The sequence below is a fragment of the Macaca fascicularis genome, chromosome 19 (genome assembly GCF_037993035.2).
Source record: "Macaca fascicularis isolate 582-1 chromosome 19, T2T-MFA8v1.1".
NCBI classification, from domain to species: Eukaryota; Metazoa; Chordata; class Mammalia; order Primates; family Cercopithecidae; genus Macaca; species Macaca fascicularis.
The window spans coordinates 2,926,018-2,939,737 of NC_088393.1; the positions used below are offsets into that span (position 1 = coordinate 2,926,018).

Genomic DNA, 13,720 nt, shown 5'->3' on the forward strand with positions numbered 1-13,720 from the left:
GAGCCTGAGGCAGGAGAATCGCTTGAACCCGGAAGGCGGAAGTTGCAGCGAGCCAAGATTGCACCACTGCACTCCAGCCTGTGTGAGAGCCAGGCCGGTTGCAAACAAAACAAAATTAAAACCATGAACGAAATCGGGATTTGCCAGAAGTAGCATTTTTGCTTGGTAAGAACAAAATTTAGTTTATACACGAAATATAAAATATTTTATTAAACCTCACTGCAAAGTGGCAACTTTTTGCGAAATTCATAGTCTACACACAACCTATGCAGTATGTAACTGCCAAGAGTTCTATCTTTGCTTACTTAACGCAAACTGCAGTTCATACCTGAGATTTTTTTTCTGGGTTTAACCAGGAGGGGAAATATTTTTGCTGGATAAGTCCACATTTTAACTCAACAGGCGAAACAGTTTACCGAACTTAACCACCAAATAAATCGTTTTTTCCTTGGGAGATCCACATTTTAGTTCATACATGAAATGTGTTTCTGAATTTTAACTGCCAGGAGTAGTGTTTTTCCTTAGGGTAAGTGTTAATTTCCACAGGAAAAATCTGAATGTATCTGCAAGGAGTAAAATTTTTGCTTAAGTCCAAATTGTACACGAAATATTTTACTAAATTTGAGTATCTTTAACATTGGAAGTTCTTTTTTTAAAAAACACTGGAAGCATTTTAAGAACTGCAAGACCAAATTAAAAAAAAATAAAACCAGTATTAGCGATGATTACCAGCAGTTACTGGAAATAATTTTGTCCTATGGGAGGATGGGCGCGTTTGGACACCCCTCCCAATACACGGGGGCCTACCCAGGGGAGGGGTCCCGCTGCGTGAAGGGACCCTAGGGAGGGCGACGTGCACCACGACAGACAAACGGGCACTCGGAGACCCCCAAAAATCGGCCCCAGCGAGCCGCCCACGCCCCAAGGCACGGTTGTGGGGGCGGGGACGGCTCAGGGCGAGAGCAGCGCGTACCCGGCGCTATGACAGCCCCGCCCCCGGGCGCCCGCAGAAGGACGCGCGCGGGAGGGGGCGTGGCCCGAGGCTCAGCAACCAATCTCCAGAGCGCCTCTCCGTTTCCCTTTACCTTCCACCAATCAGACGCTGGAAGGGGCGGGCGTGACTGTTTTTCCCGGCGGCCCCGCGGCTCTGCCTCTCGTGCGGCCGCGTTCCCGGCGGTGCGGGGGGCGTGGCCCGGGCGCGGCGTCTATAAAGGCGGGCGGCGGCAGCAGCGCCATTTTGCGAACGGCGAGCAGCGGCGGCGGCGCGGAGAGGCGCAGCGGAGGTTTTCCTGGTTTCGGACCCCAGCGGCCGGATGGTGAAATCCTCCCTGCAGCGGATCCTCAATAGCCACTGCTTCGCCAGAGAGAAGGAAAGGGATAAACCCAGCGCCACCATCCACGCCAGCCGCACCATGCCGCTTCTAAGCCTGCACAGCCGCGGAGGCAGCAGCAGTGAGAGGTGAGCGCCCCGCCCCCGTCCGAAGCTTCCAGAAGCGCCGGCCGCGCAGGCCCGCGGGGGGCCGTCCTCGGGGCGCCAGATAGGTCCCCGGCGCGCGAGATCCGCCCCTTTGTCAAAGCCAGAGTCGTGCCGGGGACGAGGTAGGGGCCTGGAGGTTCCCCCGGCCTTGGCAGCGCTCTTGGGTCGGGTTTGGGGGTCACGGGTGCGGAGTTGGATTTGAGGGGCGCCGTCCGGGGCGCCTGATGTGGGGGTGGGGCATGAGTCGGAGGTCGGATTTGGGCGCAGGACGGGGAATGTGGGGGAGGCGTGTTTTTTGGGGTTCGCAGGATGGGACTCGGCTTTGGAGGAGGGGAGAGAGTTGGATTTGGGGGACGAAGACTGGAAATTGGGTTTGGAGAAGGGGTGTGCGAGCTGGACGGATTTGGGAGGCGCAGGATGGGGCAATCTGGTTGGGGCGGGGTCGGCCTTGGGCTGGTCCGAGGCCAGGCAGGGCCCGCAGGGCCGGTGAATCTGCACTTTTCGGTCCCGGCCGTTGAGCGTGCGCTGGCGGAGCGGGGAGCGCTTCGCGGCGGACGAGCTCCCGTGGGTCTCCTGCGCCTCGATGTGGCCCCCGCACGCAACCGACTTCGTGGGCCCCGTTTTTCGCCCCAGAGCGAGTCGGTCTGGATGGCCGGGGACGCGCGGGGCGAGGCCGCGGACGTAGACGGCACCCAGTTGTTCTCCGCGGGGGCCGTCGGGGAGCCGGGGGTCGCGCATTCGGACAACCCGACAGCGCCCTGGGAAGTCCCCCGCCGCCTCCCGGGACGACGCGTGCCGCTTCAGGGGACGCGGGTGCCAGCTGCGATTGTGGGGGAGCCCGCGGGGTTTCGGTCGAGCTTCCACGAGTGCGTCTCCCGAGGTGGGCGTCGCTGAGTCCCGGGAATCGGAAAGTTGGGCCGCGGTGCTGGCGGTGCCACGGTTTGGGGGCCGTGCAAAATGGAGGCAACTTTGGGGCCTGTTTACACCGCGCAGCAAATGGCTGCTGGCGCTGCCGGCTGCGCGATTGTGAAAATCTCCCCCGGGGCGCGGGGCCGCGTCTGCCTAGATGACGCAACCGGGAGGGCCCGGGCCCGGAGCGGGGGCGGGCGGGGGGCGGCCAGGAGCAGTAGCGGGGCGCGTCCTCCGCGAGGTCAGGCCAGGCCCCCCCCTCCTCGCGGGGACAAGCAAGGGTTCCAGATTCTGACCGCAGTGCAGGGTGGAAAGGGGAAGCCGCGGCCGAGCTGAAAAGGGGAAGCGCCGGCTGGCGCGGTGGCGGGGGGGTGAGGCTCTGTCCCGGCGGGGCTACGTGAGGGGAAGGGACCCTCCCCCCGCCCTGGGAGGGTTGGGCTATCCCGGGCGGCGCCGCCCGAGACGACGTGGCTCAGTGATCGATGCCGTTGTAGGTGCTTGGGGCAGGCGTTGGAGCTGCCCTGGGGAAGCCCCCGGGGGTGTGGGGCCGGGTGGGCCCCAGCCTGGGCGGGGCGGGGTCTTCTGGCCGGGGCAGGGGTGGGCGGCCGAAGACCGTCCGGGCGCCCTGGAGGGGTCTCCTCCGGGAACCTGGCGCTCCCTGGTGATCGCATCTGCCTTCAGTTCCAGGGTCTCCCTCCGCTGCTGTAGTAACCCGGGTCCGGGGCCTCGGTGGTGCTCCTGATGCCCCTCACCCACCCCTGAAGATCCCAGGTGGGCGAGGGAATAGTCAGAGGGATCACAATCTTTCAGCTAACTTATTCTACTCCGTGAGTACGGCGCTGGGGTGGGCGGGGCTGGGGCTGCTCTGGGGCCGCTGGCACTTGTTGTGCACTTCGCTGCCGGTACCTGTGATTGAATTTAATCCTGGGAACCCTTCTGAGTTTCATCAGAGAGGGCGCACAGTCTCCTGCAGCCCAGGCCTTGCTTGAGCTGAACACGGCTTAGGCCCAAGCCTTAGCGCTGCCGGTCTCTTGCCCGTGGGGTGTGTCGGGGTTCTGAATTACGCTGCACCGTACCCCGGACAGGATGATCGGCTGAATGTAACAGAGGAACTAACGTCCAACGACAAGACGAGGATTCTCAACGTCCAGTCCAGGCTCACAGACGCCAAACGCATTAATTGGCGAACAGTGCTGAGTGGAGGCAGCCTCTACATCGAGATCCCGGGCGGCGCGCTGCCTGAGGGGAGCAAGGACAGGTGAGGGCGGGGACAGATGAGGGAGGGCACTGCCTTCAGGCAGCAAATATGGGGGCCACCATCGCTGTATGGGTTGGGATGGGCCCCCCCCTTTTTTTTTTTTTGAGAGAGAGTCTTGCTCTTGTCGCCCAGGCTGGAGTGCAATGGCATGATCTCGGCTCACTGTAACTTCCGCCTTCCGGGTTCGAGTGATTTTCCTGCCTCAACCTCCCGAGTAGCTGGGATTACAGGCGTCCGCCACCCATGCTCAGCTAATTTTTGTGTTTTTAGTAGAGACGAGGTTTCGCTGTGTTGGCCAGGCTGGTCTCAAAACTCCTGACCCCTTGATCCGCCCACCTCGGCCTCCCGAAGTGCTGGGATTACAGGCGTGAGCCACCGCGCCCGTTCTGGGGTCTCTTTTTAAAAAGCGCGTTCCAAGTTTGTACCCTGGGATTCCACCCTCCAGGGGATGCCGGGCAGTGTCTGACAGCCTTTCTGTCCCGGGGCATGCACGTGGGTGGGTGCAGCGGTGCTGCTCACCACTGCGGTGTCAGGACGGCCCCACCCAGAGAACGATCTGGGCCCCAGGGGGACCCTGGAGTAGAGCGGGCTTCAGGGTAGCTGCTAAGGCCCAGGAGGTAGGTGGGCGGGTCGGGCTAGCCAAGACACTGACACGCGCTGCAGCTTTGCAGTTCTCCTGGAATTCGCTGAGGAGCAGCTGCGAGCCGACCATGTCTTCATTTGCTTCCACAAGAACCGCGAGGACAGAGGTAGGTGACTCGCATCGCCTGCAGCAGGGTGTGTGGGGGCACCTGCCATGCACCTTCATTTTCAGCCCGCAGGCGTGGTCTCCCGGCGGGGGTGCGGGGGGCGGGTGGGGGCTCCTGGGCGGTGGGGTTTCTGACGGCTTCTCCCCCACAGCCGCCTTGCTCCGAACCTTCAGCTTTTTGGGCTTTGAGATTGTGAGACCGGGGCATCCCCTTGTCCCCAAGAGACCCGACGCTTGCTTCATGGCCTACACGTTCGAGAGAGAGTCTTCGGGAGAGGAGGAGGAGTAGGGCCGCCTGGGGGCTGGGCATCCGGCCCCTGGGGCTACCCCTTGTCAGCCGGGTGGGTGGAAACCGTAGACTCGCTCATCTCGCCTGGGTTTGTCCGCATGTTGTAATTGTGCAAATAAATGCTCACTCCAAATTAGCGTATATTTCTTGAAGTTTAATATTGTGTTTGTGATACTGAAGTATTTGCTTTAATTCTAAATAAAAATTTATATTTTACTTTTTTATTGCTGGTTTAAGATGATTCAGATTATCCTTGTACTTTGAGGAGAAGTTTCTTATTTGGAGTCTTTTGGAAACAGTCTTAGTCTTTTAACTTGGAAAGATTAGGTATTAATCCCCTCTATTGCTCTCCGAAAACCAATAAAGTGATTACACCCCATGCACATGGCTCCGTGGTGGTGACGCCGGGGGCTGGTGGGAGGAGTGCCTGGGACCACAGAGGGCCCTGGGTAGAGGGGTCGCAGGGGACTTGTCACCAGGGCAGCTGCAGGACCCCTCCCACGGAGTAGACCCCCTCGGCTGGGAGGCCTGGGCCCTCAGCTTGGCGTCAGCCTTGCTACTGTTCGCTGGGAGGCCCTTCCTGCATCGCGTCCCCTTCCGCCCCAGCCTGGGCCTGCGCATGGGGATGTCTGTTCCTGACTCCTTTGGGTCACCGTGTTACTGGCCGCCCCCGTGGACCTGCAGCGCCGTTCAGGGCAGGAGCACTTCCGGCGGCGTCAAGGCCTGGAGCGCTTCCGGGTCTGCGACCACCGCCGTTTGCGCGGCGCTGCGCCACCTCCCGGCCGCATCCGGGAGCATCACCCGGAAAGTCAGGGCCAGGCCTGGCCGGGAAACCGGTTGGAAAGAGGAGGAAAGGCGCTCGAAGAGATTGTAGCCTTGGCGAGCGGGGGCAGGGGGATATTCAGCCGTTTGAGCATGGTGGGGTCGGCTGGGAGGATAGATGTGAACACAGACACTCCCAGCTCATTTGGGCAGTGCAAATGCAGAAAAGGTGTTAAAGCTGAGGTGTTACAGGATGAATAGGAGTCTGAACCAGAGTAGAGGGGGCTGTTTCCGGCGTAAAAACCAACTTGGGCAAAGGCGTAGAGGCCGGAAAGTACCTCCAGGGATAAATGACATGGGGTTGGAGACTGAGGAGACTTTGGAAGAGACCTGTATGTATTCTGAGGCACTGGGGAGCCATGGGAGGTGTTTGAGCTGGAGAGGGACCTCATATCTGGGGTTGGAAAGATCCTCCCAGGACTGCCATGGGGAATGGAATGGAAGGGCAACTGTGAGTCTCCAGGAAGCAGGCCACAGGCAAGTGCAGTGCGGTGTGTCAGAGGCATAAAGACTGCACTCCCCTCCAGTGAGTCTCCTCTGTGCCTGTTTATTCCATCATCCTGCAGTATTAAGTGAGCCCCTACCGTGTGCCAAGCCTGGCCTTTGCCCCCAGGGAACTCACAGCCTTGGGGACAGTAACAGAGGAATAAACGCTCCTGGGAGTGGGCGGAGAACGAAGGGTAAGGAGCTAGCGAGGGCCCAGAGGGGGCACCTTTATTTGTTTAGATCAAGTGGAACTGGAACAGTATGGCAGAGGGAACAGCCTGCACAGATGCTTGGGGGTGGGAAACAAGTTAGTGTGTCATGGAGGAACAGGAAGGGAGGCAGGGTGGGTGCAGAGGGATTGTGGGGAGGTGGCAGGGAACTGCGGGGACTGTTTTAGGGATGGTGAGTCCAGACGCCTCTGAGATGAGCTGGGTGTCTAGGGTCCCAGGGAGCCTTCCCTTCCTGTGTCACCACCAAGCAATTCTCCACTAGGGACATGCCCAAAATCGCTGGCCGTCTTCAGCACAAGGGGGTGCTCCAGGGCCAGGAATGCTCTGGTCCCGGCATTGGCCTCTCAGGGAGACAATGACAGGACCCACCGCGGAAAAGCGCCCTGGCTGCCGGGGAAGGTGGAATACAGAGAGACACTGATCAGCGGGGGTGTCCACACCTGGAAGTGGCCTGGGGGCCCTGGCTTCAGACAGCTGCTGCCCACACAGGAGGCGCTGGCCAGCCCCCAGCCCTGCAGGGGTAGCTGCACTCCTGGGAAGCCCTTGACCCACATCGCCAGCACGAGAGGGGAGACTCTGGAGGGGGGCGCTGCTCTTTCTGCTGCGTCCCTGGACTCTGCAGGAGGAGGTCGTCTTGGCGATCATAGAGACGCTGACCTCAGCCCCAGCCCTGCCTCCTGGGCAGGCCTGGACCAGGTGTGTTCGCCCTGGGTTGGGTTCAGTCCCACAGCAGCGCCAGGGCCTCGCCCATAGAGGACTCGGTGGCCTCGGCCAGGTATTCGCAACACAGCCAGTCCTCGAGGCTGGGCGCTTCCCCACCTGCGGCCCGCTCTGCCAGGCGCAGGACCAGCAGCCCACGGCGCAACCGCAGCCAGGGCCCGAGCGCCCTGAGCCAGGGACCGACCGGCGCTCCGCGGCCGCGCACCTCAGGCCCCGGCCCCCAGAGCAGCGCCTGCAGCGCGCCCCGCGTCCGGGACGCCGAGGGCTGCAAGCGGGTCAACTGTGCTGCCAGGCGCTCCAGGCCCGCGGTCAAAGGCGTGGTCGAGGGCGCAGCAAGGCCGAGCATCTCGCGGAGGAGGCTGCCCAGCTGCGGCGCGTGGGGGCCCGGGGAGCCCGGGGGTCCGGGGGGCTGCAGACAGACGCGGCCAAAGTCAGCGAGGAGTAGGCGCGCGTGCCCAGTCGCCGCACAGCCCCGAGGTGCCGCCAGCAACAAGTTCTCTGGCCGCAACTCGACCAGGGCCGCGCCCCACGCCTCCAGGAACTCCAGGGCCGCGCTCAGCTGCAGCAGCACCAGGGCCACGGCCCACACGAACTCCTCCGGCGGCTGCGTGCAGGCCTCCACCAGCCACTGCGCCACCGTGCGCTCCGGCACCTCCGCTGCCAGCGCCACCGCGCCTCTCCAGGGCGCCCCGGGCAGTGTGCCTTCAGGCACCACGCCACACAACCCCTGCAGATTGAAGTGTGGAGACAGGGAGGCCTGCAGCTCCAGGCCCCACGGGTGGGGCACGTCCGCCCCGGGCTTGGGTACCTGCAAGGCAGAGGGGGTGAAGGGGCCTGAATCACTGGGCCCCCCACCAGCACTGCCCGCCCCAGAGCGACCTGCCACGAAGTCTCCCCCGCTCACCCCCAAACTGCCCCCACTATGGCTGGGGGTGGGAGACTGCCCGCATCCCTCCAGCAGCAGGAGGTCCATGTTAATTGGGTAGTCAGTCACCAGTAAGGGCTTTTAGGAAAATTAAGCCAGGGAAGAAGATGGTGGCAGTGTCCCTGGGCAATGAGTTCGAAAGCAGATTCCTGGGCTGGGCACGGTGGCTCACGCCTGTAATCCCAGCACTTTGGGAGGCAGGGGGATCGCTGAGGTCAGGAGTTCGAGACCAGCCTGGTCAACACAGGGAACGCTCGTCTCTACTAAAAATACAAAACTAGCTGGGCGTGGTGGCGCGCCTGTAATCCCAGCTACTTCGGAGGCTGAGATGAGAGAATCGCTTGAACCCGGAAGGCGGAGGTTGCAGTGAGCGGAGATCGCACCACTGCACTCCAGCCTGGGCAACAGAGTGAGACTCTGTCTCAAAAAAAAAAAAAAAAACAAAAAACAAAAAAAACCCAAAAACAACAACAAAAAAACAGATCCCCGTCCAGAGAGGTGTGGGAGGGGCTTTGACGAGGGCTCCAAGGCCATATCCATGGCCCCACACTTTAGAAACAGGGTTTCCTGGGTTAACTGTGTTGATTCACGTGTTAGTTGCAAAATAAACAAGTCTAATTTGGTCTGGATCTGTGTCCTCACCAAATCTCATGGCCAATTGTAATCCCCAGTGTTGGAGGTGGGATCTCGTGGGAGGTAGCTGGATCTTGGGGGGTAGTTTATCATGAATGGCTCAGCACCATCCTCCTTGGCACTGTCGTTGGGATAGCGTGTGAGTTCTCGTGAGATCCGGCTGTGTAAAGGTGCGTGGCACCTCCTCCCTCCCTTCCTCCTGCTCCTACCATATGAGATGGCTGCTCCCGCTTCGCCTTCCACTATGATTGGAAGCTTCCTGAGGCCTCTCCAGAAGCAGAAGCCACCAGAACCATGAGCCAGTTAAGGCTCTTTTCTCTATAAATGACCCAGTCTCCAGTATTCCTTTTTTTCTTTACTTTACTTTTTTTTTTTTTTTTTGAGACAGAGTCTCACTCTGTCTCCCAGGTTGGAATACAGTGGTGCAATCTCAGCTCACTGCAACCCCCACCTCCGGGTTCAAGCGATTCTCCTGCCTCAGCCTCCAAGTAGCTGGGACTACAGGCGCACACCACCACGCCTGGCTAATTTTTGTATTTTTAGTAGAGACGGAGTTTCATTATGTGGCCAGGCTGGTCTTGAACTCCTGACCTCATGATCTGCCCGCCTTGGCCTCCCAAAGTGCTGAGATTACAGGCGTGAGCCACTGTGCTGCCCAGCCTTTTTTTTTTTTTTTTTTTTTTGAGACAGAGTCGCTCTGTTGCCCAGGCTGGAGTGCAGTGGCGCATTCTTGGCTCACTGCCCCCCAGGTTCATGCCATTCTCCTGCCTCAGCCTCCCAAGTAGCTGGGACTACAGGTGCCCGCCATCACGCCTGGCTAATTTTTTTGTATTTTTAGTAGAGACGGGGGTTTCACCGTGTTAGCCAGGATGGTCTCGATCTCCTGACCTCGTGATCCGCCCGCTGTGGCCTCCCAAAGTGCTCGGATGACAGGTGTGAGCGCTGGGCTCCAGTATTTCTTTACAGCAGTGAGAGAACTGACTCACAGAAAGGCCAAGCGAAACAAGCCCTGAGTTATGCCTAAGATGGGACACTGGGGACACCTTAGAGAAGGTGGGGCCGTGGGTCTCACCTTGGCGACCAGGATGTGCCAGGCGTCGTCATGCACGCGTACCACGCGGTAGTACAGGGCATCCCCGCTCTCTGCGCAGGGCGAGCTGTCCAGGAGGCGGAAGCCGTGGCCAGGGCGGCAGGGCCCGGGGTGGCCCCCCATGAACCGGGCACGGAGCCGGGCATAGATGGCATGGAGGCCCTGCAGCTGCCGGGCAGCCAATGCAGCGTGCACAGCCTCTGGACTGTGCAGATTGCGGAGAGAGAGGCCCAGCGGGGCATCAGTCAGGCCAAAGGTCAGCTCTGCAGGGGGACAAGCTGGTCCCACCTCAGCCTGGCTCTTGTCCACACTGTGGGACCCCAGAAAGGGCCTCCGAGGCAGCTGTACTTGGATGGAACTGGCATGGGAGGTCCTGCGGTTGGGCAGTGACTGGGTCCGGGTTAGGATTTTCTTGGGCAGGGGTGGGGGCAGGGGCTGTGGGTCGGTGGAGCAGGACCCAGGGGTCCGGGGGCGGCAGGCCTTGGAGGGCAGCAGGTGGGCACGGATCTCACCTGCAGGGAGAGACAGTGGGGAGGGCTGAAGACAGGCGGAATGGGAACGGGACACGTGACTCCACCTCTCAGTCTCGGTTTCCCCATCTCTAACATGGAAGTAATAAGGCTGGGCGCCGGTGGCTCATGCTTGTAATCCCAGCACTTAGGAAGGTGGAAGCCGAGGCAGGAGGATCACTGGAACTTAGGGTCTGAGACCAGCCTGGGCAACCTAGTGAGACCCTCTCTCTGCAAAAATTTAAACAAATTTGCCAGACGCAGCCGGGCGCGGTGGCTCACGCCTGTAATCCCAGCACTTTGGGAGGCCAAGGCGGGAGGATCACGAGGTCAGGAGATCGAGACCATCCTGGTTAACACGGTGAAAACCCGTCTTTTCCTAAAAATACAAAAAATTAGCCAGGCATGGTGGCGGGCGCCTGTAGTCCCAGCTACTCGGGAGGCTGAAGCAGGATAATGGCTTGAACCTGGGAGGCGGAGCTTGCAGTGAGCCGAGATTGCGCCACCGCACTCCAGTCTGGGGGACAGAGCTTACAGAAGAGGAAACTGAAGCTCATAGGAGGATGGATCAGTTTCAGAGAATGGTGCCACCCAGCACTCAGCGACTCCTACTCTTACCTCTGTGACTTTGGGCAGGTGTCTCTCTGGCTTTTTTTTTTTTTTTAAGTCTTGCTCTATCGCCCAGCCTGGAGTGCAGTGGCCCAATCTCGGCTCGCTGCAACATCTGTCTCCTGGGTTCAAGCGATTCTCCCACCTCAGCCTCCCGAGTAGCTGGGATTACAGGCACCCGCCACTATGCCCGGCTAATTTTTGTATTTTTAGTAGTGGAGATGGGGTTTCACCATATTAGCCAGGCTGGTTTCAAACTCCTGACCTCAGGCGATCTGCCTGACTCAGCCTCCTAAAGTGCTAGGATTACAGGCTTGAATCATCGCACCCGGCCTTTTTTTTTTTTTTTTTTTTTTTGAGATAGAGTCTCCCTCTGTCGCCCAGGCTGGAGTACAGTGGCTCAATCTTGGCTCCCTGAAACCTCTGCCTCCCAGGTTCAAGGAAGTCTCCTGCCTCAGCCTCTCGAGTAGCTGGAATTATAGGCGTCCACTACCATGTCTGGCTAATTTTTGTATTTTTTTTTTTTTTTTTTTTTGAGACGGAGTCTCGCTCTGTCACCCAGGTTGGAGTGCAGTGGCCGGATCTCAGCTCACTGCAAGCTCCGCCTCCCGGGTTTACGCCATTCTCCTGCCTCAGCCTCCCGAGTAGCTGGGACTACAGACGCCCGCCACCTCGCCCGGCTAGTTTTTTTGTATTTTTTAGTAGAGACGGGGTTTCACCGTGTTAGCCAGGGTGGTCTCGATCTCCTGACCTCGTGATCCACCCTTCTCGGCCTCCCAAAGTGCTGGGATTACAGGCTTGAGCCACCGCGCCCGGCCACTAATTTTTGTATTTTTAGCAGAGACTGGTTTTGCCATGTTGGCCAGACTGGTCTTGAACTCCTGGCCTCAAGTGATCCTCCTCCTTGATCTCCCAAAGTGCTGGGATTAAAGGGTGGGATTACAGGCATGAGTTACCGTGCCCAGCCCCTCTCTCTTTTTTTTTTTTTTTTTTTTTTTGAGACGGAGTCTCACTCTGTCGCCCCGGCTGGAGTGCAGTGGCTGGATCTCAGCTCACTGCAAGCTCCGCCTCCCGGGTTTACGCCATTCTCCTGCCTCAGCCTCCCAAGTAACTGGGACTACAGGCGCCCGCCATCTCGCCCGGCTAGTTTTTGTATTTTTTTTTTTTTAGTAGAGACGGGGTTTCACCATGTTCGCCAGGATGGTCTCGATCTTCTGACCTCGTGATCCACCCGTCTCGGCCTCCCAAAGTGCTGGGATTACAGGCTTGAGCCACCGTGCCCGGCCTCCCTCTCTCTTTTTAATGGTATATATTTTTTTTCCAATTCATGGCTCACTGCAGCCTTGACCTCCTGGGCTCAAGGGATCCTCCTGCCTCAGCCTCCCCAGTAGCTGGGACTGCAGGCGCTTGACACCATGTCCATCTTATTATTATTATTTTTTTTTTGTAGAGATTGGGGGGGTCTCATTATGTTGCCCAGGCTGGTCTCCTGGACTCAAGGGATCCACCCGCCTCGGCCTCCCAAGGTGCTGGGATTACAGGCGTGAGCCAACACACCCCGCCCACCAACCCACAGGTTATTTTTCAGCCCTCGCCCACTCCGGGCCTTCCTGAGGTCACTCATTTTACCAACTGCTGCTGTTCCCAGAGGCCACGGTGTCCTCCACCCCCTGCCGCTCCCTGCACGCCCCCGGCCCAGGGCTCCCCGGGGAGCTGCTCACCGAGGTTGCTATATGTGGGCTGAGTCGACCAGGTGGGGTCGTCGGGCTCGGGGGGCTCTGTGGGAGTCTCCGGGCTGCTCATGTTGCTGGGGGAAGGTCAGACGGGGCGTGGTGGGGTGGCGCACGCACAGGGCGACATGGGAGGGGTCCGTGAGTGCTACAGCATGGGAGACCGTTGAGGCCCCCTGCTCCAGGGCCCTTGGTGAGAACAGGGGCACCCACACTCCACTCCCTTGTCCAGTTTTGACCCTGCTGTGTGATCCCGAGTGGGTTTTCTGCCCTCTCTGGGCCTACTTCCTCAATCATGAGGCAGGTGTGTCATCCATCAATCTTCCAGGCAGTGGGAAGGAACCCCCACTGCACATTTGGGATGGGGACAGAATGTTCAGCCTGAGAACAGGTCTTTGGGGGTCAGTTGTGGGGGAGACAGTGTCCAGGGACCCAGGGATCCACACTCAGGCCTCCTCCCTGAGGGCTCAGCTGTGCGGTTGCTGTCGGCAACCAGGCCCCAACCCACCCCCGCCCAGATCCCAACCTGAAAAAGTAACCGCTTCTGTCCAGCTCCCTGCTCCAGGAGCCCCCTACCTTCAAGACTGGCGTGCCCTCTGGGGGAGGAGGGGTCCTGGGGGACGAACTCCCAATGGCCACAGCCCCTGGCCTCGCAGGAGGGGTCTGACCTAGCGCCGGCAGCTGACAGGAAAACGTCCGGCCAACTGTCAGACCGCAGCCCGGGGTGGGGCGGGGGCATTTCGGCAACACTTCCCCACCAACTGCGGCCGCCCCCTCCCCTGCCCGCCCTCAGAGGACAGGATGTAGCCGGGAACAGCATCCCGGGCGGAGGGAACAGCCCGGACGGAGACCAGGAGGTGGGATCTGAAAGTCAATAGCACCAGGGCTGACAGCCTCAGAGGCCAGGCTGGGGTAGGGGCAGTGAGGAGCCCTGTGAGATGGGCAGAGGGGCAGAGCTGGCCCACCGTAGGGAGGGCACAGAACGTGGTGACGGCTGTCCCTGGAGAAGGTGAAAGTGGGGTCTGTGGGTTTCATTTCCCCGGGAACCGCCTCCCCTCCTGTGGCAGCATCTTGAGGAGCCCCCAGCGGCCCCCTGCCCGATCCCAGGGCCCCCGAATGCGGAGTGTGGGCGAGGACCCTCCCGGCTCTGCAGCGCCTGGCTGTGTGACTGTGGACAAATCCCCGCCCCTCTCCGTGCTCTGGCCAATAAAGAAAAGCGTCTCCCGCATCCCGCCTGGTAACAGCCCCGCCTGCTGGATTTCTCTTCGAAAAAACGGAATCGGCT

At 59.8% G+C, this 13,720-nt stretch overlaps 2 protein-coding genes across 3 annotated transcripts; one reads left to right on the plus strand and one right to left on the minus strand.

The window, feature by feature from the left end:
- The first annotated feature begins 1,234 nt into the window (after positions 1 to 1,234).
- OAZ1 (ornithine decarboxylase antizyme 1) lies at positions 1,235 to 5,060 on the plus strand. The gene is given in 5 exon segments (NM_001291870.1): positions 1,235 to 1,459; positions 3,068 to 3,213; positions 3,472 to 3,644; positions 4,308 to 4,393; positions 4,545 to 5,060. Coding segments are annotated over 5 exon segments (687 nt in total). The 5' UTR covers positions 1,235 to 1,313; the 3' UTR covers positions 4,682 to 5,060.
- PEAK3 (PEAK family member 3) lies at positions 4,543 to 13,605 on the minus strand. Of its 2 annotated transcripts, none has more exons than XM_015440252.4 (4): positions 13,012 to 13,605; positions 12,427 to 12,512; positions 9,570 to 10,099; positions 4,543 to 7,747 (listed from the first exon to the last, which is right to left on the minus strand). In XM_015440252.4, exons 2-4 carry the CDS (start codon positions 12,506 to 12,508, stop codon positions 6,938 to 6,940), a joined length of 1,422 nt encoding a protein of 473 aa, XP_015295738.3. In that variant the 5' UTR covers positions 12,509 to 12,512; positions 13,012 to 13,605; the 3' UTR covers positions 4,543 to 6,937. The 2 variants fall into 2 exon arrangements, with proteins under 2 accessions (XP_015295738.3, XP_045234397.2); XM_045378462.3 differs by having other exon boundaries at positions 12,427 to 12,583.
- Positions 13,606 to 13,720: the final 115 nt, after the last annotated feature.